At 42.4% G+C, this 27,805-nt stretch overlaps 1 protein-coding gene across 2 annotated transcripts; it reads right to left on the minus strand.

Moving 5' to 3' along the window:
• Window positions 1–9,438: 9,438 nt before the first annotated feature.
• Window positions 9,439–23,000, minus strand: exo1 (exonuclease 1). 2 transcript variants are annotated; one of them, XM_063191954.1, is made up of 15 exons: window positions 22,901–23,000; window positions 21,846–22,021; window positions 21,629–21,748; window positions 21,403–21,526; window positions 20,506–20,643; window positions 20,014–20,226; window positions 18,761–18,948; window positions 18,415–18,517; window positions 17,991–18,216; window positions 16,963–17,191; window positions 16,352–16,686; window positions 15,193–15,521; window positions 14,779–14,865; window positions 13,457–13,653; window positions 9,439–10,037 (listed from the first exon to the last, which is right to left on the minus strand). In XM_063191954.1, exons 2-15 carry the CDS (start codon window positions 22,004–22,006, stop codon window positions 9,959–9,961), a joined length of 2,529 nt encoding a protein of 842 aa, XP_063048024.1. In that variant the 5' UTR covers window positions 22,007–22,021; window positions 22,901–23,000; the 3' UTR covers window positions 9,439–9,958. The 2 variants fall into 2 exon arrangements, with proteins under 2 accessions (XP_063048024.1, XP_063048023.1); XM_063191953.1 differs by having other exon boundaries at window positions 13,457–13,656.
• Between the last annotated feature and the right edge of the window lie 4,805 nt (window positions 23,001–27,805).

The following is a 27,805-nucleotide window of genomic DNA, read 5'->3' on the forward strand; positions in this document are numbered from 1 at the left end:
TTGTGGGGTACTCTTAAAAGGCACTGGCAACAAATAAGGAGGCACTCAGTTTATATTGTGTCTTTCAATGTACACAGAGTGTAGTGTGTAGTGTGTAGTGTGTGTGTGTCACAGAGGGAATGTATGCGTGTGTGTGTGTGTGTGTGTGTGTGTGTGTGTGTGTGTGTGTGTGTGTGTGTGTGTGTGTGTGTGTGTGTGTGTGTGTGTGTGTGTGTGTGTGTGTGTGTGTGCGTGCCCAACGAGGTAATTGGCTAGTTTAATGAGCACATGTGGCCTTATACTAGATTGAACCCATCTCGCCCATCACTGCCTTTTAGGAACTTGGAAGGTCTTCTGGGGGCCCAAATCAGTGTTTTGCCCTTGGGCCTTGCGGCACAACTGTTCTGATGAGAAATGCATGATGTGAAACTTGGCATACACTGCAGTGTTGTGTGCCGGGCCGCTAACTGCTTTGGCTGGGCCCAGGACAAATTTAGCGAAAAGGGCCCCCCACCTTAATACATTCAGTACAATGTAACAAGGACCCAATTTATTTCAAACATATCACTCTCATTTACTGCAGTGTTGCGGGTATAGTGAGTCCAACCATATCGCTCTCCTTCATGGATCAGAAGAGCCAGAGCCTTACACAGCTATAATCTTCTTCTGTTCATTGGCCATGACGGATTAAACTGTTTTGCTAATTTCACAACAAACCACTAGGCCTTCCAGATATCCTCATTTTGTTTGAGGATAAAAATTTGTAGAAAAGTTTTGCTTGGTGAATCAAGAAAAGCGCACAATCTCAGTGTGTGAAAAAAGAAGATTCTTTTTTTAAGACCACTTATTATTCATCAAGTGACAACTTTTTGTCTAGGTCACAAGGATATGGTGATTATTTTTTTTTATTCAATTTCCTGCGGCAAGTCAATATGCATACTGCGCTCTAAAGTGTAAATACGATTATTGTGCATGCTTTAATACCCCATTTCCTCATCGGGACTATGGGGGAAGTTATAAATCACTTTGTGCAAATCAGCGGTACAACTCAACTCAACTTCAACAAAGTCATAGGGATGACATTGTTGTGTACAGTATACTTTCCATGGAACAAGAAAAGTTGTTTCACAGCCTGAATAGATAAATGGAAAGGGTTAAGATTTCCCCATTGTCATGTCCAAGTCTCTCACCTCCCTCCCACTCTTCCTCCCTTCTAGGCAGTGTTAATTTTGTCGACTAGACTAAGACTAAATATATTAGTCGACTAAGCCTTTTAGAGTTTTAGTCGACTAAATTCTGACTAACAAAAATGATCTGTGAAAGACTAAAACTAGACAAAAATGTTGAGGACTTTTAGTCGACTAAATAATGACTAAACAAAAATGATTTGTGAAAGACTAAAAGCGACTAAGACTAAGAACTAACTTTTAGTCGACTAAATTCTGACTAACAAAAATTATTTGTGAAAGACTAAAAGTGACTAAGATGTAGACTTTTTTGGGGGCTCAGACATAGGTTGGTACAACCACAGCTAAAACCCATGAATTAATTGTTAAATTGTAATCAACCATTTAAAGGGACACAATGGGATTAGAAGTTTGATTAATTACAGCTGAATCCACTGATACCTGTTTGAGTCATTAGTAAATGAATGCTCCGGACCACTTTCGCAGACCGCTGTCAAAAAATCCTGAATGTACCTTTTAGCAGACTTACCCGAACAAATATAGGGGGAAAAGCTTCTCAAACAAAAAAATCCCTTTACGAATACGTACCACCAGAGACATATTCACATTTGTAGCCACTATTGACTGCTGGCACAGTGGGATCAAAAACACTGTCACAGAAAGCTTAGCTAGGATAGATTTAGAGAAAGGCATGTCATTGGCATACAATCCTACATACAATCCTACATGTAGTGTCCCTTTCAGGCACAGTATTATAAATTTGATATTACCAGAATGGCAATGACCAATTTCTGATGCATTACAAAAGGCCCTGTGTTTTATTGTATTGTGACTAAAACTAAAGACTAAAATGTTTTGACTAAAACTAGACTAAAATGTTGAGGACTTTTAGTCGACTAAATAATGACTAAACAAAAATGACTTGTGAAAGACTAAAACTAGACAAAAATGTTGAGGACTTTTAGTCGACTAAATAATAACTATAATAACAAAAATGATTTTTGAAAGACTAAAAGCGACTAAGACTAAGAATAGAATTTGACATAAGACTAAGACTAAGACTAAATTGAAAAATGGATGACAAAATTAACACTGCTTCTAGGTAGATAAGTAGAATTACAGTCTTCCTGCATTTAGTTCTTCTCATTTAGTTTAGTTTAGTTTTAGTTTATTGGTTTATTTCATCAGGGACCATGTGCAAAATACATCAGTTACATAGTAAAAAGATGACATGCACCAGATTATAGCTAATAGCTTATTTCCATCTGCAGTCCCTGGGCATGTAAGATGCTTGCCATGGCCTAATATGCTGCTATAACCACTGTATACAGGTAGTGGCAGTGGCCTAATGGGTAGGGTGTTGGTCTGTCAGAGGGTTGCCGATTCTAATCCCACCCTTACCTCTCCCAAACCACCCATGGCTGTGACACATGAAACCCAATACGTGTGTGTGCACCAACGCACACACACACGCATCTCTCTCTCTCTAACACACACACATCTCTTTTTATCTCTCACTCTCTAACGCACACAAACACACAGCCATGTAGAATCAGATTTGTCTCTCTATATGTATCTCTCTCTCTCTCACACACGCACGCACGCACGCACGCACGCACGCACGCACGCACGCACGCACGCACGCACACACACACACACACACACACACACACACCTCTGCCCCTTGTACAGTACAACGCAAGCATACTAATAGCGTTTCCTCTGAGAAAATGCAGTTTAGTTGCAGGTTCAAACAAAAAAAGAGCGAAAATGTCAATGACATAATTAGCTCCCTGAACATTAAAGCATAACTTCAGCCTATTTCACCATGCAGTTGTAATGCTCACACTACCCTGGACTTGTCCGTACCAGAGATTTTTCCCCTCTCCTCAGCCTTTTCCAAGATCCTGGTCATTGTAATAGGGGCAGGTGTTTGTTCACAATTCAAAAAAAAACATATTGATTTATTCCCAAAAACATCCAAAAGGTTATGCAACATCAGCAGACAACTAGTACACAGCAAAACCTTTTGGGGAAAGTTTTGGAGTAGGCCTATGTTAAGATTTTTTGTAAATGTAAACAAACCATGCCCCCATTAGAATAGCTCTGATCTTGAAAAGGGCTGAGCCGACAAATGTGGCATCACTGGGTACTGGCAAGTCAAGGGTAGCGTGACCAATACAAAAGCATATTGAAATTGGCTGAAGGGGTGTGTGTGTGTAATAATATCGTCCTCAACTGTAAATACCTACATGTCGTTGTTGATGAAGTTGAAGAGAAGCCATGCACAAATGCATTTGAAACTCCACACATCTACTGCAGTATACTTTTCAGAGAACAAGAGCAGTCATACGCCTCTCTTCTAAAGAAAAGTAAGAAAGAAAGAAAGCATTAGATACTGGGATTATCATCAGAGAAAACCACGGAGGAAGACACCAGATGTTTCTGTGCTAATAAATGAAAGTGATGGGAGCCGAGAGAATTTGTTCCTACATGCCTTCTGCCTGCATAGGTACCATCGCCTGAAGCAACAACTTCAGAGAAGAGGAGGAGGAGGAGGAGGAGGAGAGAGGAGGAGGAGGAGGAGGAGAGAGGAGAGAGTGTGAAAAAAAGACGGGGAGGGGTAAAAAACAAAAAGGGAGGTCTTTATTCTTGTTTCAATTTGGTATCGCTGTCTAGGCCTCAAGCCCCAGCATGCCCCTCTCCTGCTCCAGCCTTTAATGAGATATCACAGGCAAGAAAGAAGCAGAAGGAAAAAAAAACAAAACAGCCAGCTAAACAAAAGACAGTTCACAGCACTGCACATGCACATGCACGGCAACTACTGGGGCTCTGCTCTGTTCATTTAAGAGTACAACAAATGTAGTGTCTAGTACAGGCTAAAAACAAACAGTTATACAGGATGTTGTTAACCGTAAAGAGAATAGACCCAGAGCATGGGTCATGTCCCAATCCTACCCCATCTCTCTGTCTTTCTCTCCACCTCATTTCCTTTCTTCCCCTTCACTGTCCTGTACCAATAAAGGTTAACCCATTTTAGCCTAAGGCACCAGCAAAAAAACGCCTGCTGAATGCCCAAGCCCTTTTAGAGGAAAGGTACCCTCTGCCTATTAAAATGTTAATATCTCAGCCCCCAAAGCACATAAAAACATGAAATAAGTATACGCATTTAAAAGTTAGGACCCTCATCTTGCATTTGAATGTCTTCATTCAGCTCTAACACACCCACATTTTTAATATAAAAGCTCAATTCTCAAGAGCCTGAATACAGTGTATATGTCGCTGCAGGCACCAAAGGTTAAACAACGTATGCGCAGTATTAGGCAAAAATGGGTTAAAATACCGCCAAACAAATACATAGATGAAATTTTAAAAATGAACTAACCCAAAGAGAATATTTGGGAATCTTTGGGTTATTTTTTTAAATTTCATCTATGTACTGTATTTGTCAGGTAAAATCTTTTATTAACCATTGAAAAAAGCCAATAGCTGGCCTGGCAGGACAGTGCAATTCCTATCATGCATGTAAGTGTAAAGAAACAACTTAGCTCATCTTTCTGTGGTTGAAGTAGTACCTTTCTTTGTCACACACACACACACACACACTGGCTGACATTCTTGGCATAGCTGGTTGTTTTGTCAATTCAAGGTGAGATTCTTGCAATGCATCTGTTGCTCAACCTCCCCCATCCCCCTATTTTCCATTGTAGGAATACCAACCAAAGTGGCGGTTCAGGGGCGGTATGCGGCTGGCTGTGTGGCTGTGCTGCAATGTTGGGTTGCCAGATGAGGTTGATGATTTCCGGCCCAAAAAATGCTCCAAACCCGCCCGGAAGCACTAAATCCCGCCCAATTCTATTGATTTCTATGGCTAAAAATTCTCTGAAATCCATTTTTACCCGCAGACGGTCATCCTAAGCAGCCCAATTGGGCAGGAAACCGCCCAAGCTGGCAACACTGTAGCCTGCCTACATGCTGGCAACCAGCAACAGAATCCTTTGTCCTTTGTTTGAAAAACTACAGATTCCCTCAATCAAGACATTAGTTTAGTTTGTTGAGCAGCTAACCATGTAAGAAGTCGGATCACTTTTGTAAAATGAAGCAGAGAGTAGACAATGAAATGAGCGCGATGAAGGCTTGTATAGGTACCACGCACTGATGATGGCTTGAGAGCCGAAACACATTTGCTTGTGGACATGGTGGTAATTTAGAAATAAATAATGAGACGTAGCTTGTGAGTGCTGATTTTTCTTCTTTAAGTTGATACCTTTTATCGCGCAGTGCGCACACCCAAAGTCATTCATTTTTCCAAGAAGTTGAGTGCGTCCTCAGACAAACTTGAAGGCTTGTATAGACAGCCATACTGTGGGGCCTGTGTAGTCTGATTCCTGAGGTGCTGTCAATGTGCTCTTATGTAAGACAGTCTGTTGGTATGATGTTGAATACAGACAACGTTTTTAGATTGTGTTACTAGGCATCCCAGATTTACCCAAAGTCCTCCAAAACACATGTAGTGAACACAGTAAACATGATGACAAGGCTTTGACCCATTTCATATTTCAATATGCAATAACAGTCTTTAAATGGAATTTCTGATGAATTTGTCCACACTGAAAAAAACTTAAAGGTTCTGCAGAGAGTCTTCATTTGGATGGGAGCGTGTCCGTGTTCCCACAGCCCATTGGTCCCACATTACTAAAACTTTTAACATTCATTTCTAGACCAGTGGTTCTCAAAGTGCGGTCCGGGGACCACTGGTGGTCCACGACAGAGCTCAAGTGGTCCGCAAAGGGATTTCTACTTTTCCAATACAAGCTAGCAGAAGACTATATATACAACACATTATTACAAAGCCAAACATGTCTGAAGTCATATTTTCACCACAATAAGACAGGCTTGTAAATGTGAATAAAAAGTAAGTGATCTGCATCAAAATTAGTGTTGCAATAGCACCCGTCAACTGTCAATTCAGTTGTCAGGTGGTCCCTGGACATTTTTGGGGGAACAAAGTGGTCCTTGGTCTGAAAAAGTTTGAGAATCACTGTTCTAGACCCATTGGTCCCACAGCATATTCCTGCTGTCCCATGTTCCCACATTTCAAATAACTTGTTGAAATTGAGACCCTATGTTCCATGGCGGGGAGAAAGGTGCGTTCTCTTAGTTTACTCGGAAATGTGGGAAAATGGAGTTGTGGGACATATGGCCTATATTTGAATAATTTCTTTAACATGTTGGAAAATGGAGCCGGAGGAATAAGCTGTGGGACCAATGGGCTGTGGGAACATAGAGCTGACCCCCATTTGGGTTGTGGAGACCCATCCATTGTATATTAGAGAGGATCCGTGGCACTCAAGGTTACAATTTTTATTACACGTTCTATTTGGCTGCCAAATAAAAAGTATAAAAATTGTAACCTTGAGTGCCTCATCGGATCTTCTCTGCCCTGAAGTCTTTGGGGAAATTTTCATTTTTACACTATAGTCCGACTCACCACAAAATCGGTTAATATAGAACAGAGGTAGCGTCTTTTTTTTTTACAAGGTCTAAAACCCTTAAAATGTAATTAAATTATATGTATTTTATTCTTCTTTTCTTTCTTTTCAATTGATGGTTGTTTATATGTATAGAATGTTTTAACTGTAGGCTATATGATTTTATTGTTGGACTCCAGGAAGAATAGCTGGGTCTCTGCCAAGCTAATAGGGATCCTAATAAACTTAACTAAACTAAACCATTCAGAAGTGCAGTGAAAAGGTTTCTCTGTTGCAGGCCTACATGGGCATATAGAACAGGTGTATATGTAGCCTACGTAGGTGTAACTGATAGCATGGAAGGGTGAGTTTGGCACGATTCTGGTTTCAACCAGGTAAATGGAAGGCCTTGGGCTAGTCGACAAGATCTGATATCACATGGAGCCAGAGGGGACTTTGTGAGATCTGCATACCAAAACTATTCACGCCGACAGGAAGTATTCCATTTCACACACGTTACTACCACATTGCTGCTTTTTAAAAGGTTCATCATACCATGGAAAGAGACAAACTGTGACTGCTTTCTCTTAGTCAGATACCGGCAATTAATCTGAGGTATTTAGACGTGATTCACGATACTGACATTGCTAATGCGTGAGTGATTGAGATGGCGTAGTGTTAATGGTGTCATTGGCAGGGTGTGTCACTGCTGTAGCTGTACAGAGTCAACACACTTGTGGAGAATGCTGTCTCACGGCATTCCAGAATCGTGGCTTACCTGCAAACATGCAGTAGGCTAGAGGAAAGAATATGATTGCCAATTCTTTGAGGGATGAAAAAAACATAAGAGGACCTTTTAACCCGTTAAAACACAGTGTTATACATTTGTTGTTACCAGAATGGCAATGACCAGAGTCATAGTGCCCTGTGTCACTAAAGGCCCTGCAATACTAAAGGCCCATGGGGTTAAATCACACCATCAAAAGAATTGGCCTTTCAAATTGGCTTGTAGGCTACTACAACAGAAATAAGTAAGTCAGGGACATGTGAAGCTGTATCCACGCAAATAAGTTTAGACATTGTGTGTAATGCTCTTTTTTGTCATGCTTATGAACTTTGAAACCAGCAGGCCTATCTCTGACAGAATAGCTCGTTCCACAACACTGTCCATGCATGTCTGTTCACAGCACGACTCGCAGAAATCCTCTAGAAGCATGGGCCTGTTTCATAAAGCTGGTGTCAAAAACAAAGACAAAGACAAAGACATGCTTGGCATCCGGGCAATCTGCAATGCTCCTCTTGCTTAAGGAAAGTCAGGATTCCTGCGATGCTATCTCTAGACGCTCAACATGCAGACAGGACAGCCATACTCAGATTTCACAACCACAAACTCAAAACACAGGTTTGTTCCTGTTCGCCATGGCTAGAATGTTTCAGGGCAAAATATTGTTTTTTTAATCAACTATCCATCCGTCCATGATGATTGCTCAGAGCTTACAAGAATCCAAACCTCAGACGCAGTTGAAAACCAAGTTAGGAGGCTGTATCAATTAACAAAGCCTTGTCCAACATCCCTTGTAATGTGTCTATAGAGAAAAGAAATGAATGCGCCTAAACCATATTTCAAGTGAGCTAGTGGTGCGCACATCCAAGACACAGGTGCAGGACAAAAGGTGAGATACTATGAGAACAAAGGTTGAATGTCCGCACACTTACTCCAGTTTTCATTTTTGTTTTATTTGTGAAAATTTGGGAAAAAGAAAACAAAAAGAAAAAACGGGAGCAAGTGTGCAGACATTCAACCTTTGATTCCTAAACATATTTCAGAAATGTAAGAGGAAGTCAGAGTTTGGCCTTGTGAGTGGCGAGCGGAGCGACAATACCACAAAGGGGAGGAAGCAACCAATTTCACCTCAACCAATGGCGGAACAATTGCACACAAAGCCCCAGGGCAACACACTGATAGGGCCCCCCTATACGTCCTGCAAAGGCCATAATAGGACCCCATTACTAATACAGGAAGGCCCTGGGCCCAGATGCAAATGCCCTGCATGACCCCCCCTATAGTTCCGGCTCTGACCTCAACCTAAACCTGAAACTTGGTAGAATGTCACAACAAGCATTCATTTGGTCGGACTTCAAACACATACCAAGACAAGAGTGCATGCTACCTGTAGATATGCCAAATTGAGTAAGAACGCATCACCATGACAAAAGTTCATTGTTTAGCCATGCACTTGTAACTGATTGTTATCCCTGGTTGTAACTTGTAACTGATGTTATCCCCGGTTCCTTCCAAGCCAAATAGTGAATGCCATAGTGAGTTGGGGGTGGGGAACCTTTTTCATTAGAGGGGCCGCTTCAAATTCATCCGAGGGCTGTAAAAGTCCTCTGAGGGCTGTACGATGAACACAAACCAGGATTTCCCCCTGCACTTTAGGCCTATATTGAAGGCAGTGACCTTTAAAACAGACCCCACCTTCTCTAGGTCCCCTGAATAGAACTTAATTGTATTGCAACGGTATCTTCTAAGATTCAAGAGTCATATTTCATGTGAAGCTGCAACATTAAAACTATGTCGGGTGTCGGATCAAATGACCTCAAGGGCCACAAACGTTGTAAATGAGGTGGGGGGGATGGGTGGGGTTTTAAATGAGCCCTCACAACATTAACAATGTATTCCAAGTCATCTGTAAGTTATATTTTTCCTGAAACTGCTGCTGTTAAGACCAGGACATACTGTATAAGTTATTTTAGATTTTGACATTTTGAGTCACGACTATGACAATGAAGTCACATATAAGACAAAAAAATTATACATTTTATTAGTAGATTTAAAAAAGCAGCATGTCAAGACATACAGAAACAAAAAAAACATTTGATGTGTCCAGCTTTAACATACACAGTATGTTGTGGTCAGCCACCAGAGTCCTCTTTCTAATATGCGGACTCCCGTCCTCTCTTGCCTGCTTGCCTGCTTGTGGCCTCGTGAGGACGTCACTGAAGACAGAAATTGACTACTGTCTATTGAAATTGAAGACAGATTTCACCATCTCGCAAAAAGCGCAATTCTAATGTCATTTTCTCATTTGCAATCGGGATGGTGAGAGAAGAATAGCCCCCCAAGAGTTGTGGTGGGTAGGCTAACACAGCAGGGAAACTTTGTTGTTTTCTCAACGGAGACAGGGCGTCAGCAAAACGTGAGGCCACAAGTGCAGGCTGAGGACGGGAGTCCGCATACTGGAAAAGAACACCATTTCAGACACCTGTCTGGAGGAAGTCCGCTAGCCAGAGGTGTTAGCAGGAAGTCCGCTGGAGGTGTTAGCATGACGTCACCACGTTGTCCTCCACTGGCGACATGGGCTCCCCTTTCTTGCACGGCGCAATCTTGGTGGCCTCTCTGCAATGGTGAGAATAAAAAAAAAAATCAATAAATAAAAATGGATACCACCACAGAAGGCAACTGGTCTAAAGTTCATTTGAAGTTCTTCAGCATGTTTACTTCTAATGCAAGGCAAGGCAAGCTTCTGAAACTACCGCAAGGCAACCACAAAAACTCTGCTCCAGAAGAGATTTCCTGTTCTGACGAAGCAAGCAGCACCGGGGGTGGGTGGGGATGAGGTTTGCAGTAGAGTACCAGTTAACTTGGCACAGAGCAACCAAATTAATCGGCAGAGAGAGACGACGTCAAGGAGAAGACAGACACCACAAATCCCACTCATGTCATGTCACACATGTGGGCCTTGCTGTGCACGCCACGGCACATGCGTTATTCACATGCATGTACAAGCCAGACAGACAGACTGACAAAACTAGACACACACAGACACAGTACACACCACAACACACAGTGGCAAACCAGGTGGAGTGAGTTGACTTCAAAGCATGAGTAGCAGCCTGATGAGAGGCATGTTAGTTTAACTGCACAGTGTGTGTGTGTGTGTGTGTGTGTGTGTGTGTGTGTGTGTGTGTGTGTGTGTGTGTGTGTGTGTGTGTGTGTGTGTGTGTGTGTGTGTGTTTAGTCAATGTCTTATTTATACGTTTAGTTTATATGCACATTGGACACTGCTCAAACACAATTTCAACCTTCTGTGCTAACCTTGTTACACAGATTTTTGACAATAGAGTACACTTGACTTGACTGGATTCAGATGGCTGCTAACACTGCTAGCTGGCTAGCTAGCTGGCTGGCTGGCATGCATTCTGGCTGCTGCTGCAGGGGATTTTTAATCTCTCACGTCATGACACGCCCATCTCTTGGCCCTACGGTACGAGGCACACAGATCACGCCTACAAATTCCAGATCTAAACCTTCCAAACAACAATGGGAGCTGCCACCATCTTGGATGCTCTTTTTATATACACTACCTAAATAACCTTTTAGTTACACCTGACCTGACTATTTCGCCTTTAGGCTTTCTAACTACACAGTGGCGTCAGAAAAAACTACTGACTGGCTACACACTGGCTGACTATTCATAAACACTTACAGGGAAAGTACCAATCATTAAACTTGGAGGGTTTTTTCCCCCCACAACTCAGCTGGCAGGTGCGTCGGAGATGGCTCATGGGTCACTCCGCAGACAACTTGAAAAACTCCTGCACACTGTCAATTTTGCCGTTTTTCTTTAATAAATGATAAACTCTCTTGAGTTTACTTGATGAAGGTCTAGGACCGAAACGTCGTTTATTAAAGAAAAACAGTGAAATGGTCAGTGTCTTTTTTTTTAATTGTCTGCTGATGTACCAATCATAAAAAAAACAATCCCTCCCCCCATTTCAATTTACTGTCCAGTCCCACTTATTCAAGGCAGCCGGAAATACTCTTAGCTATTTACAGATTTACAGGCAAGCTTAAGAAACGCCGATTCAGTTTCAATATGTGTGTACACACCACAAACATCAAACATCAAAAGGGAGCCACAGAGCTAGGTAAAGGAAGATTCATTGCTTGAGCATGAGTCTTCAGTAGCAATGTCACTTCTGGGCAGAAATGGTAATTTCTGGGCATGTACATCTACATTACAGACATTGCCTACATACCTGGGAGCTGTTTTGACATCGATTGCAGGGAGTCACAAAACCTGTTCCAGAAAGGCATACATGCATGCTTTACCTATGCTATGAAGTCTATAGCTTCACGTGCCACCTGACCAGGGGCCCATACTACAAAGCTGGTTCAGGATAAGTTAAGGTTAAGTTAAGAGGTAAATCATTTAATAGAAGAGCCTGGAGTCCTTAACCCCTCAGCGCAGCACTATGGCTCTCTGTAATGTCATAGCAATGTTGTTATGATGTGGTTAAGCATTTTCAGCAAGTGAATAGGGTCGCCGGCGACCCCTGCTGCAGTAAGAGGCTACGAAAAGCTCTCATATCAGATAACTTACCTCTTAACTTAACCTTAACTTATCCTGAACCAGCTTTGTAGTATAGGCCCATGATATCAGGCTTCCTATACAAGGGTCCAAAGTTTTATTTTTCTACTGACTGCGTGAAACTGGCTGCGCACAACTCAACTTAAGTTCTGATTGTTGGAAATCGCTGTCTGTAAAAAAATTTAGCTCAAGTGGTTGGCTGCCAGTGTCTTGCACCCCCCTCCTCACAACGCTGTGTTTATAAACCAAAAACTGGCAGCCTCACTGAGGGGCTGGCCTAAATTAGGGGAGAGGAACTCTTTCCTCCCCACTTCAAATGTTATGACGTCCACCAAGGGCCGTACTATGAGCACAAACCAGGATTTCCCCCTGGACTTTAGGCCTACCGGTATATTTCATGTGAAGCTGCATAACATTGATTAGAAGCAAGGGTATTGCACTCTAAATGTCCATGGAGCCAAAAAATACAGTTTAAGGTGGGAGCAGGTTTGCACACTGAATAAGACACATTTTGGACACTGAAGTTATCAAGTTCAGGACGATCGTGTCCAAACGTTGCTGCACCTCACTGACCTCCTACACTGACTGTTGAGAGATAGTGCATACTGTGCGTACGTGCGCGCGCGCGCGCACACACACACACACACACACACACACACACACACACACACACACACACACACACACACACACACACACACACACACACACACACACACACACACACACACACACACAACACACAACCACACGGTTTACGGACCACAGCCTCTGCTATTACTAATACTGTGAATGTATAGATTTGAAAGCGAAAGTGAAAGCCCATTGGGAAACTCCAACTCCCATTGTCATTGTGACACAGCACTCCACAGCACACAAGTGAACACTGCACACAACGAAATTGCATTTTATGCCTCACCCGTGCAAGGGGGCAGCCCTCAGTGGCGCCCCATGGGGAGCAGTGCGGTGGGACGGTACCATGCTCAGGGTACCTCAGTCATGGAGGAGGATGGGGGAGAGCACTGGTTGATTACTCCCCCCACCAACCTGGCGGGTCGGGAGTCGAACCGGCAACCTCTGGGATGCAAGTATGACGCCCTAACTGCTCACCCATGACTGCCCTGAGTCAGTCATCTCAAAACAAGCTTATTGTGACTTGAATACTGTAAGCCTTTGATCGCGTGGAAAATGTCCTGCCGTTTTAGAGTATGATTTTATGTATGTACATGAGTATATGTACTTTATTGTATGTATTTATGTATGTACATGAGTATATGTATTTTATTGTATGTATTTAAGTATGTACATGAGTATATGTATTTTATTGCATGTATTTAAGTATGTACATGAGTATATGTATTTAATTGTATGTATTTTATTTGCATTGGAGCTGATTGTACTTTGGGCCAAAACTTTGCTGCTTACACCTCTGATCACCACCCACCTCTTGAAGCCGAAGCTCTTCCACAGGCCGCTGATGGTTGCCTGCACACCTGGCTGGTTCTCGTCGTTGGCAGGTCTCCGCCCTCCAGGCCCTGCAGCAGGCTTCTTGCGTAGGCCGCTGGCGCGCGCCGGGGCCGAGGTGCGGATCTTCCCTCCCTTGGCCACTTCCGACGGCCGCACGCGGGGAAGGCCTGCCACCTGCTGGCAACAGACAGTCATTGCATCAGTCAAGTTCACAGGGGAAAAAAAAACATTTTGGCAAGCAGTCAAAAAGCCTCATGTTAAACACGCACTATAGCCACAAAGTGAAAAGGAGAAAGCCTAAAAATGGGCGGTTTAACTGAAAGGAGGGAAACACCTTACAACATACAACATACATTTGGAACCTCTGCTTTTGAAACGGGCTGATTATTTGTTTGCTCATGAATATCAAATTAGTTACAATGATATCGAACACATGAGAGTTGTTACTAGGGATGTAAATAAAATCGAAATGTATCGATGTATTAGAAGTATTGGCCGGCGATTTAATCGAATCGCATCGTATCGTGGGGCATTCTTAAGAATCGAATCGCTGGCCTCTGTGCAATGCCCTAGCTCCATAACACAATAGTAGTGGAAAAGTAATTGGAAAAAATTAAATCGAACCGAATCGCATCGTATCGTGGGGAATTCTTAAGTATCGAAAAAAATCGAATCCCTGATTTAAGAAATCGATACCGTACCGTATCGTCATGAAGGCTGTGATTTACACCCCTAGTTGTTACCTTCTTCACCTGTGCCCATCAAACAATAACACCAATGATCTATCCGCATGCGACACTAACGTCTCATCAAGTCAAGTCACTTTGCTCTACACATTTTCTATGATAATTCAAATTGTGTGAGTCAGCACTGCAAGGGTTTTTTTTTTTTTTTAAGCCACCTGCTCTTCTAACTATCGAACATCTCCACAACGGTACTGCATCACAGTTGACTGACATGAGCAGGGGTGATAGTGAAAAAAAAATCCTGAGCCTGAACTTTTCCCCCTGCTCTAACGACGACGACAAGATACTGCATAGTGACGTAACGTAGGCCTATTTTGACACATTATTCAAACATTTAATAACTTTTGTATGACCATTATTCAAGCCTGATAGTAGAAGAAAACCCTAAACATGTAACACTTTCTGAGATAAGAATAACCTAATGGCTAATTATTATCCATGTTTTTTTTTGTTTTTTTTTTCAAACTCTGTCAAGTCTGAAATCAGGCATGGAGCCTGAATACTATCAGCCCTGCATGAGGAGTGAAAAGGAGAGGACCGTCTTTCCACCCACCTTTGGTCTCACGGGGGTGGACCTCCCTTCCTCTGGACTACAGGCATCAGTGGGGCTCTCCTCCTGGCTTAGCGGCGAGTCTGTTTTCTGAGAAAGCAGAAGGAAGAAAGGTTTATGAATTTAAAGAACCACCACAGCCATAACGTACGTACCGGAGGTCTACAGGCAGGTGAACAAAACATCAATTGTGGTACATCATCGGGGGCGATGTGGCGCAGCGCGCTAAGCCCCCACATTTGAGTTTGCATGCCCATGGGGACCCCAGTTCCAATCCGGGCAGGGTCATTTCCCAGGCCTACCCCATATCGCTCTCCTCCTTAATTTCTGTCTCCTCTCACACTCCCCTGTCATAATAAAGGCCCAAAAAGCCCACAAAACATACTTTAAAAAAAATGAATGGTGGTACATCATTACCTCAGGAGTGGCGACGTCCAGCAGACTGGTGTATGTGGAGGTGGGGGTCTCCTCCAGGCTGCCAAAGGTGCTGTTGGGCTGGGAGAAGTAGGCACTGTCCTGGGAGGGGGGCGAGTCTGGGGAGGACCTCTCCCTCACACACCAGTCTGCCACCTCCTCCTTTTCCTCTTCCTTGACCTCTTCTTTCTTCTCCTTCTGCTCTTCTTCCTCCTCATCGTCCGAAACACAGGCTGACCGGCGGCGCTGCTGTGCTCTGGAGCTCTGTGCAGTAGAGCCGCCCCAGGACAAGCCCTCCTTCTTCCTCTGGAACTGCTGCAGTGCGGCCAGACCTAATAATAATAATAAATAAATAATAATCATGATAATAATAATAATAATAACAATAACAATAATAATAATTTCATGATAATAACTGTATTTGTATAATTCACACAAGCACAATTTATACAAGACATGCAGCTCAATGTGCCTAACAGTTAATTAACAACAATATTAAAAATAATAACAATAAAAAATAATGAAATGAAAAGATACAAATAATATAAATAATAAAGCTGAAATAGATATAATATGGTTACCGATAATTAAAAAAGACGACAAGTAAAGGCTGACGCTATTAGGGACAAAATAGTAATAGCAATAATAAAATATTAAAATGGCATTCAATTCACAAAATCAGAAAGTTTAGACCAAAAAAAACCAAACAAGTGCTATATAGCCACAAGGATCAGGGCATGCAGATGTTTACCCAGCCTGGTGGCAACAGTGTAGGGATGCGCAAATACCACCTTTTTTGAAAACTGATACGAGTACATTCATATCTGTACTTGCCGATACTGAGTACCGATCCCGATACTTTAACCCCCAACATACAGTTAAAATTAATGCACAGCCTTGTATTTTTCCACCTATGAAATTTGTTGTATTGCCCATTTCCATGGCTATTTTCCCCATGCTGCTTTCAAGTCAATGCAGCGTTATGAGAGGCTGCATTGTTTCATAAAATAACATTATCGGTGCCTGGAAATGACAAGTACGAGTACGAGTACGAGTAAGAGTAAGAGTATAATGAGCAAGTTAGTATCAGGGTCAATACTGATACCAGTACTGTATGAATATTGGTGCATCCCTACAACAGTGAGGGGGGAAAACTCCCTACCTGATGTGGCCGGGGTGCTGGGCCGCCTAATTGACGAAGAGGAGGAGGAGAAAGAGGAGGAGGAGGAGGTAGATGAGGAGCTGCCTGACCAGCTGAAGACTCCTAGTCCCTGGCTTGCCGGCCGGGAAGGCAGAGGGGGAGGAGACGAGGGAGGGCTGCACGACTCCTCGCACACCAGAGGCTCCTCTCCCACTTCTGTCTTTACTGCGGAGGGATTATCATTATGGGATGCTGCCGGGCGGCTAGTTGTAGTGTTTTCCGAGGGTGAAGACGGAGAAGAAGGGGAGCTTAGTCGCTCCAGCGCCGTGCTGCTGCTACTATTGCTGTGAAAGAATCTGGAGTGGAGAGGATACAGAGTAGTGAGGATGGACTGTCAGATCTCATGCACATCCAATTCCTTTTTGGCGGGTGCGGGGTCAAAACATAAAGCTCACATAGGGCAAGGAAGAACCGCACACCGATGAGCTCCCTTTCAAACCATCTTTATTTCCATTCCGTTTTTGAGGGCCGTGGTGGCCCGAAACGTCGAAGAAATAAAGATGGATTAAAAACGGGAGCTCCTCTGGTCGGATCTATGCCATGCCAGCAACAAAAATGAGCAGTGTTCCTACCTGCTAAGTGTTCCTTCACGTTCCTCGGCTCCAGCACCTTGGTTCCTCTTCTGGAGTAGCGTGGCAAAGCGGTTCCGTGGTCTGGCGGCAGAAGGGGACGCCTGGTTCTCTTTGCTGACCCGGCTCTCAGGTGAGGTAGCTGTCGTGACGGGCGAGCTCTGTACGCGTGGCCTCTTCTGGTCTGACGTACCGTACTGATGCATCAAATCATCCTCTGAAATACTGGACTCTGCAGATGGGAGGACAAAAAGACTGTTACAGTGAGAAATGTTGTTTCTTAAACGTAGTCCTGGGAGCAGCCCGAGCAGTTCTTAACAGCTGCCTTCCTTTTTCTCTCCTACCCATTCACCTCTCTTGTACAAAGGCTCTCGAACCGTCCCACCTCCTCCCCGAACCCCTCATTTTCACTGGTGGCCCACTACCGTTCTTCTATAAGCAGGGGGGGTGCGAGCGGATCTCAGCTTGGCGAGTCTACTCACAAAAAGTTAGGACCACTAAAAGGCACGAGGCTTGTGTCATATCCAGTCCAGTAGTAGAACTGAAAAAGGGCTGGGTCAAAAACATCTGTTGCTCCAGTTTATGTTCACATACTACTTTGTTCTTACTTATCAGCTTTAACATTACATTAATGTAATATTTATATTACATTATACATTCTGACAAGCCTTTTGTGCGTCAGAATCCATGCTACCCATTCACTAGTGTTACCTCTTTCATGAATACTTACCACCACCACCATCAAATTCAAAGTATTCATTATGACTGAAAAAAGACTTTTCTTCCATGAAAAGGGGGATCTTCTCCATGGTCTGCCATTTTGAATTTCCAGAAATAGTCATTTTTAGCTGCAAAAATGACTACTTAGGCCATACTAAAAAAATAGTTATTAATTTATTACTTAGTAAACTTTCATGAAAAGATCAAACTTGGCAATAGGCAATCCAGTTTCAATGAGCTGCATAGTTGCAGTACCTTTTTTGACCATATCCTGCACAGTGTACCTTTAAAACTTCACTACAATAACTTGCCTTGTCTGGGTCTCTTGACCTGTGGTTCTTTGTGAGAAAGCTTCAGGCCCTTCACGCTGACTACCCTCTCCTTCCCCTTGGTGGGAGAGAGCTTCTCTCTGGCGGCTGGGGTGACATTGGGGGCATTGGTAATGCCCGGGACGTAGCTCCTTGCCCAAATGCTGCCCTGCGGGAGCGACTTGCTCTCTTGCCCATCGTTCCAACTTCGACTGCGAGGTTTGGCGGTCTGAGAGAAAAAGAGAGAGAGAGCGAGAGAGAAAGCGAGAGCGAGACAATAAAGAAACACCACAGGGAATTAACACTACTTGCAACTAAAACATTCAACTCCCGGTATACAAATAAAGCAATGTGTGCAAAGTGCAAAGCACAAAATTGCACAGACACAGAGGCAAGTCTGTAGAGTGTGGGAGTTTGTGTAGAATACCTGTAAATGTGCATGGTCGGGATTGAAGTCATCAATCTTTTCCATTGTGTGGATGTCCACGTTACCCAGGGCCATCTGTAAACCTTTCTTATCGCCCACATTTCTGAGGTAACAGTTAAGGAAATTACTTAAAGTCGCACTTAAAGGGCATTTGTTTACAATATTTCTTAAAACTAAAGGGGAGGGGGAGGCATTGGCAGGCTTATGATGAGGTCAAGTGGGCATTGGCAGGCACTCACTCCCCCTTGACCTCATCATAAGCCTGCCAGTTATTTAAAAAAAGGCTGAGAACAACTTCAAAAAAAGGTTGCAAACTCAAAGAGCGAATGTGCCTTGAAAAGGATACACTCCTGCGTAGGTGAGCGTTGCTGGGTCGATGTCTGCGGGATAAGGGTTGAGTGGCACCACCTTCCTGCTCATGGGGTCGAAGACCAGCTGGTAGAGGAAGGTGTTCTCAGCCTTGGTGAACCCCTCCAGGTACTCTTCTGGAACCGTTAAATTCATCTTCAGATACTGGCCCATTTTCTTAATGACCTGCAAGAGATAAGATAGACTCAATTAATTATTTAAACTCATGTGTTAACTAATGTGTTAACAGTTAGTATTTGAAATGTTTCAAAGCCAATATTTCACTGAAAAGCAGAAGGTGTGAATTAGACAACCATGTAATAAATGGAAATGCTTCATGCATACTGACCATCTTTTCTGTATTTCAGTTAGAATATAACTTGGAAAGCACCCTTAAAAGGGACACTGTGTGAGATGTTTAGTTGTTTATTTCCAGAATGCATGCTACCCATTCACTAATGTTACCTTTTTCATGAAGACTTACCACCAGCATCAAATTCTAAGTAACTTATTCATTCATACTACTTTGTAAACTTTCATGTAAAGATCAAATTTGGCAATAGGCAGCCCAGTTTCAATGAGCAGTATAGTTGCAATACCTTTTCTGACCATTTCCTGCACAGTGTCCCTTTAAAAATTCAAATATACTGTATTGAGCATAGCCTGCTACCACACTTACAATCCAATTTAGCCACACAATTAATGTCAACAACACATGAATATCCAGGACCAAAATTCAGAATACATGCTTGACGATCGCCATGAGTGCCTTCACAATACTTTGGTGAAATTCAAGATTCAATATGGGTTTATAGGTCCTGAAGAAAAATGTTGACAGTACAGACTTTAAGTAAGAGAGGGGTAATTTGAATGGATTTGGAAGATGAAAATAAGATGGTCCACTTCAGAAAGAATGACATTTGACTCTGAAGATTAATCATTATGCTTGCGCCACAATAAAATAACAAAAACAACAAATTTGGGGCACTGCCATGGCTCTAACGGTAGGGCACTGGACTGCTATGCCGGCGACCCGGGTTCGATTCTGGCCCGGATCATTTGCCTATCCTTCCCCCCCTCTCTCTCCCCAATCGTTTCCTGTCTCTCTCACACTGTCGTACGGACACTAATAAAGGCTAAAAATATAAAAAATATTTTGTAGTCCTCTGACCTTGAGGATGTCTGGGTTGCTGGCCATCCTAACGATAATTTCCTGAAATGTAATTTAGGTGATTATATTGTTATCATTACCTTGAGGATGTCTGGGTTGCTGGCTGTCCTGAGGAGCTTGCAGGCCTTGCCCAGCCCGATGCCGTAGAGGGAGGCCAGGTAGTCGCAGCCCGAGAGGATGCACATGTGGCGGAACTTCTCCTCCGTGAAGATGTTGCCAAGGAGACGACAGCGGCCCAGGTGGTTCTGGTCGATCTCCAAGCCGTGGCCCTGCTTGTCCATCTTTAGAATCACCTAGGAGACGTGACATGACGCACACAAGTGTCAAATGGCCTGTCAATGTGTTGAAGCTGCTATGCTGGATTTAAATCCTGAGTCCCATGTCTCCCTTCACTGGAAAACTATGGTAACAATTCTCCCTTCAATACACTATAGTAGTATAATTTAAAAAAACAACTTAAAAAAATGCTTACCTCCATAGATCAGGTTAATACAATGGGCGGAAAAACCCACTAAAACACCTTGTCTACTGAAAGTTCTAAAAAACCAAATTTGGACACAATTCTGCAATACCTTCTTACAGCCGAATGCCAACAGATCCGAGTCCTCTGTGATGATGGCCTGGGCGACGCCCGCTTTGTTGAGGAAGGCCAGCTGGGCATCGGCCTCATATGGGGCCACCACACAGTCCACCCCTCTGGTCCTGGCAGCCTGCAGACAAAACAACAACCACCGTTATTTAACCTCTTCTTCCATGGGCCAATACTACAAAGCTGGGGTGATTTTCTGGAAAGCATGGTTGTTAGCAGTTAGCAACTTCGGTAGTTGCCAATGGAAAATTGCATTGCAACCAACAAAGTAGCTAACATAGTTAGCAACTATGCTTTCCAGAAATGCACCCCTGGTAAACCAGCTGGTAAACTAAGAGCCAGGTAAATAATCTAATAGAAGAGCATGGCGTCTTCAAAAAATTAGAACCCCAGGCTCTTCTATTAGATGATTTACCTCTGAACCTGGTTTACTCCTGAACCAGCTTTCTAATAGGCCCCAGGGAATCCTGCACCCCGTTTCTCAAAAGCATCATTGCTAACCAGTTCACAACTTACTAGGTTTCCATTGGGAAATTGCATTGCAACCAAGTAAGTTGCTAAGTTAGTTAGCAACGATGTTGTCGAGAAACGCACCCCTGGTCAAGACGGCACCAAGACAAACAAACAGAGGAGGCACATGCACAAGACTTAACTTACAGACAAACAAAAAAAGCATGTGCAAGGACATACAAATCTTTGCATTAGTAATGAAACACAGCACTGCATGGTAAACTACATCAAGCTTTTTAAAAAGAGAGGTGGAAGAGCATGCACGTATAGCACGTCACCATAGTCCAAGATGGGTAAAAATGTACATCAAACATTTAAGGATGAGGAGGTGTGAGGTTTTTTTGCGGGGGGAATTACAGACAGAATTTACCTTGATGACCTCATGTGCCATGGAGTGAGTAACATTAACACATCGAGTGAAGCACTCTCGGGCTTCGGACAGCTTTCCCTCTCGCAGGAGCTGCTTGCCTCGCAGCAAGTTGGCCTGTCGGCGTCTTCAATCGAGACAAGAACAGTATAATCATTAAGATCAACCAAGTAAGTGAAACAGAAGAGCACATCAATGGGCAAACATTTGCAGTGGACTTCACACTCACTCGCGACGTGCCTTCTCGACCTCCTGCTTGGACGGTAGGTTGCAGCCATCAAACACAAGGATAGGCTTGACGCCAAAGGACAGCAGCATGTCCACAAATTTCATACAGTAGGTGACATATCTGTAAATGAAAGAAAGAAAAAAAAAATCAACCTTCCTCTGCCATGACAGTTCACTATTCTTACTCCAAGTCTCTTCTTGAATGTAATTTTGCTTACTGGTCAGTGGGCTCTCCTTTGGCCAGTTTCTCAGCACAGGCGAATGCTCCTTTGTGAAGCCAGCAGTAGGTGTCCACAGCCACCGTCTGCCCTTTGTACTTTTTAACATGTATAGGCTCTGAAGCATCCTTGATGAACTGCAAAAGCCCCTGAATTCCCATGTTTCGGTAGTTCTACTGCAATTTACAAAAGGAAGAAAAAAAACATTGAGCAATGAGATAACAGAACGCATCAAATGAAGAAGTCAAGAAGTGGGCATTTCTGGTTTGGGGGGGGTCCTGCCTGAGATACTGTGTGAATAGTAAAGCTGGTCTTCAGAGTTAGACGTGTTTACAGCACAGTCGAAAGGAATTATGGCAGGAATACCGGTATCTTACTTTTCCTGGCCAATTTGCCCACGTTTGCAAGCGTATGGAGGACAAATTGTCCCACAAGCTAGACGGCTCTGGTTACAATGTAACTATAAGCTTAACGCCACAAGTCTTGTATTTTAAATGTCACTCCGCAAAAGTAGTTCCTGACTTAATTCAGCAACTTAGCATAACTTGGGTCCATAGAGTCTGCAGTTGGGTCGTTCATGGTGGTCATAACCAAAGCTATGTTCGAAAATTGTCGAATGTTCAGCATCAGAACTAGCAAAAAAATAACGACAAATGACCAGGGTTCGAGTTAAGAAATAACTAGCATATGGCTAATTCTGGATCCTGCTTGCGAGACACCTCCTCGACCATGCGTATGCAAACGAAACAAAACCTACACCCATGTACACAACAGGCGAGCTTTTACAAGATGTTGGTTCACTTGTTAGTAAAACTAACCGTAGTTCTAAACCTCCGTTCGTGCCTTCACAGCCCAACAACAACAACAACAGAGATTCTATGGGCATCCAGTCTCTCTGACAACACGGTTGGCGCCCAATGTGTCGTTGCCTACTAGTTCTCAGCCAAAGCCTCAAACGACTACTTCGTTTAACCCAAATATGAATGGCATTTAATTGACACGTTTGCATAACAATAAACAGTTATGTAATATATCATTACTTTTATTAAGCTTACCTAATTCATCCAGTGTTGTGGTAACAATCCCTTGCCAGTGCCTTCGGACTTTAGCGGCAAAATTGACGTTTGCTAACATTGGACAACGTAATTTTACGCAGCCCAATCACTGAGCGAACAGTGGCCTGGCCCAGCCCAGTGGAAGAATGAGGTATTTTGGGATATGTGGTTTGTTGGGAAGATAATGTAGCCTACTCTATGATATAATAACTCTCAGGGATTGTTGTTTTCAAGGCAAAAAAAAAACCCTACCTATTTAGACGACTGGTCTGAGTTGTTCTTTGAAAGTGTGGTGCTCTTTCACGCTTATGTGATGCATAGAACATAGGGTGAACATTGATAAAGTGGGACAACTGGTAAAGTGCATTTATCATCAATATCTTCATATTGCTTTACTGTAGCCAATTAAATCTTTTGGATATATTTTCTCTAGCATGTAATGTTTAAAATATAATATTAAGTGTGGTTGTGATGTCTTCCTGGGGGGCGTGATAACATGTCATTCAAAGGCTGAACCAAAAAAACAACGATTTTGAAAATGACATAGCAATCTGAGGTCAATAATGTTAAGGGCCTAGCACTTTAAATATTGATGTTAGGCCTCAACAACTGTTTTCATATGAAAGGTGACTTCATTAAGTATCATCTAGTTAAAAATGCATTAATTTTTTAAATAAAATATTTTAATTAGGGGCACATTTTCCACCGTCCCACTTTACCAATGGCTATTGGTAAAGTGGGACAGGGCACATTTTTTATGGTGAAACAGCAAATAGTGTTTTATATTTCAATAAAATGTTGCTTATAATTGCTTATTATAAGAAAATTACTAATAAAATCGTGTATTAGTCTCTTTTTCAGAAGTAATATGCATGCTGTATCAGGTTTATGGGTGCGTTGCATGTAAACAGGTTTATGCAACAAATTCTTCATATAAAGGTAACAAAATGTATGTAAACAAACAGTTTTTACATAAATGCACATATAACAAACTTAAATATCCATGTCAATTGTGTAATAAATAAAATAAAATGTAAAAAGCAGCAATGTCCCACTCTACCAGTGGTCAGGAAGTTCATTCTGAACTTGGCCAGAACTGTTTAAAGCAAAATAATTTCTTCTGTGATGAAAATATTTACAACATTTCTGCTTAATTTTGTTAAAGACACCCTAGATTTGGAAAATAACATAAAAGTTTGACATGTGATTTAATGGCATTTGCCTACAATGGCAGAAAACCTGAAATTTCAAAAATCGTCCCACTTTACCAATGTTCACCCTACAGTAGGCCTATGATTTCTATGATGGGGCAAGTTTTCAGGCCTTGGCCCAGACCTGAAAGTGTGTCCATAATTCAATTAGTCTTGCTTGAAAATGAGGAAGGATGAGACTTTTCAAAAATGTAATTAATAACTGAGGTCTGACAGTCTTTGTTGCATCAAAATCTATCAAATTCAATCCCCTGAACTGGTTTTAAGCCCAAAATGGTTGAACACCAGTCTATATTTCTTTTCATTCTTTTCATTCTAGCTTTTCATCAAAACAGCAGAATCTCACTCAAGGCTTCCGATGTAATTAAATTCATAGTTAAATGGCAATTTAAAGGGTATCTCCTCATCACCACAAGGCAACATAATCTTAACAAGAATTTGGGATTATATATTACGGCTTGGTGTAGTGTTAGTAATGTAGTGCTGTGGTAGTGCAGTGAAGTCCTCAGTGTGGCACTACTATGGTAGTGTAGTGAAGTACAGCGTCATTGGCCAAACGGTGTCCATTACAAGCCTACAAAGCACACACAACACAAAAGAGGTACACACCTGAATGGTCTTTTAATAAACAGTCACATTTGGTGTTGATCAACACTGCTTTCAGATAAAATAAAGAAACATTCATGAGGCAGGAGAGAGGGCACAAGAGAAACAGAAACATACCATAGTAACATAAACATACCATAGTAACAGAAACATATCATAATAATAAAAACTGGAACCCAAGGGAGGAACTGAAATTAACATCCATGCCTGTGATATGTGATTATAGTTAACTGCAATTGAACTGGTACTGTAAAGAGTGTATGGAGTAAGGCAGAAAAAAGGGGACGTTTTTGTTGGGATTGTGTGTTTGTACTCTAAAGCTTTTTTTCCGTCGATATGAGACATTGCATGATAAGGTCAAATGAAAAATATGCAGGGCTTAAAGAAATTAAGAAAGAGTAGCACAATCTTGAAAACGGCCTATTAGCAAACTTTGACAGCCTTAATAAAATGACTTTTAGAAGACTTATTTTAAGCTCATTTAAAGGGGACCGTAAACCATAGGCTACACAATATGTTGTTTAAATTGTTTAGGGTGTTTTAGATCACAGAAGTGGGTTGTTAAATTGACCGCATGGCTGGATTGGCCATATGGCATACAGGGCATTTGCCCGGTGGACTGTTGATAATTTTGGACCTTCCCTCCTCTTCCCTCAATGGTATCAGTCCTCATGACGCTACAGCCGGCCTCTTCAAGAATTTTGGCTGTTAGGGTCAAAAAAGCTCATATTAGGTCGCTAAAATTTTGTCATAGGCTTCGTTGTCACTTTGTCAAAGGCTTCGTTGTCACTTTCTATACTTGGTGGACCGGCCTTGGCTAAAAAAATGCCCGGCCTGGTTTTTCATCACAATACAGCCCTGGTTGACCCATAAGGAACATCATGAATAGGGTAAGTAGCATACAAGATCCAAAATGTCCAGTATACTTTGTCAATGTTTAAACCCAGTGGCAAGCTATTTTACTCCAGCACATTTCAGTTATTCGAGAAAAAAACAAAAAACTCACGGACGGACTATACACTTTTCCATTACAAAATTAAATAGCAACTCTATATTTCACTTAGGTACTTTACATCACAGGTCCAACTTTTTCAGAATTGTAATCTATCTTCTATGCCATGACTGTACAGTTTACAAAGCTGAATACAACTTCATAGTCAAGAGAAGAGAATAATATTAAAATAACTACATATAGTCACAGTGGTGGTCAGACACTATCAAACAGGCCAAGGAAAGGGTTTATGCCCGGTCGGTCAGTTGCATATGCATTGCTAATAAATATAACAGACACCTCTTAGGCATTTCAGTTTTTCTTTAGTATGAGCGTTTTCAGCTGCCTTTGTGTTGATACGATATTCTATGTTTGTTGTGGACTGATAGTTGGATTTCCAACACAGGTTACTTGTTTTGAAGCCATCTGTCCACATTTTTCTTTGATCTGTGGTTGCAAATCTGCTGTTATTTGGTGAATGACTGCGCGATATAATGAGTGACACCCTTCTTATTTCAATAGACTGTTTGTCACTGCCAAGTAGTCAAAATAGCTTTTTTTAACAATAACAAATATATGCAACGTTGCACAACATATTTTTGAAAGGCAGTAAAGAGTAAATAATAAGCATGCTGATACCATGGATCATCTCCACAGTGTTCCTCAAGTGGACGGAATAAAATATCATTTTCCTTTGTCATCATGGAGATCTAATTTAACATTTTATATCGTCTCCAGCACATGGGACAGTGCTGTTGTTTTTTTTCTAGTGTATTTTAAGTAGCCTCGCGAGACCATCCACGTACTTCCGGCCAAGGATTGCCTCCACTACGAAATGAAATGGTAGTATTATGGGATGGTCATTACCAGGCTAATTTTAAGTAGCTTCAAAATTTACATTTGTGCATGTTTTAAAATGGTGTATTCCATCATCTTGCAATCCAGATGATCAAACAGATACCTCTTTAAACATTTACATTTTTGTGACCCTTCCTCTCAACTCATCCACTGCAGCCACAGCTAGAAGCAAAACATATATTTCAAAATGGACCGACACTGCAACTGTTTTTCTCCATATAAAGCACACTAATAATCCATTGCATCCACCACAGACAGCCTATGTTTCAAACTTGGATGTGCAGTTTAAAGGGGGTGGGGAGAGAGCACCCAAATGCCTCCACATTTGGTTATGTTTGATGCCGTGTGACACTTCGATCTCCTTCACATGACCCAGGACATAAAAGCACCTACTGAATTTGTGATGAACAACCTGCATTCACTAGTTATAATCCAGTTCCACATAGTCCAAATGACCTGGTTTTACCTGTCCAATTTAACAAGGTGATTGACCTCAGGGGCGTAGCAGCAAATTATGGATCCTAGGTACAATCCATTCCAATAGACCCCCTCCCACCCCACCACCCCTGATATATATCTACATAAATTGGACTGTGTGTGGGCCCCCTAAATCCATTGGGCCCTGGTGACTTAGTCGCACTTTACCCCCCTGTATGACGCCCCTGATTGCCCCTAATCACCTGGCTGAATTGGTTAGGTACATCCAGGCCTTTTGGACGAATATACCACTGCATTGTGAACTAAAGGATCCAGGGTTCCCCATCGCTTTGTATCATGCAGTCAAGTACAGACAAACCTTCCCACAGTATGTGTCTGTCCACATCCTGATCAGCCACCAGAGAAGGATGACATGTCTGCTTCCAGTGCCGTTCTTGGGGTGTGTGTTTTCTCTGCGCCTTTGGTATTAGCACGACTCTGCACCATTCAGTTTATACAAACCACCACTAGGGGGACTCATGAGGCAGTGGAGACAAATACATGGACCTTCTGCAGAGATGAATAGGAGTCAGTATGAGCAAGCTGTCCACTTTCCATACAGTTCCTCACACCAGACCCTAAGCATTCTTACACACACACACACACACACAAACACACACACACACACACACACACACACACACACACACACACACACACACACACACACACACAAAACACCAGTGCCGTAAGTAAGGAATGAAAACATGAACATATCAATCCAATCTACTGAAAACAGAAAAGAAAACAAAGCGGGCCTGA

The sequence above is a fragment of the Engraulis encrasicolus genome, chromosome 24, assembly GCF_034702125.1.
Source record: "Engraulis encrasicolus isolate BLACKSEA-1 chromosome 24, IST_EnEncr_1.0, whole genome shotgun sequence".
Taxonomy (NCBI): Eukaryota; Metazoa; Chordata; class Actinopteri; order Clupeiformes; family Engraulidae; genus Engraulis; species Engraulis encrasicolus.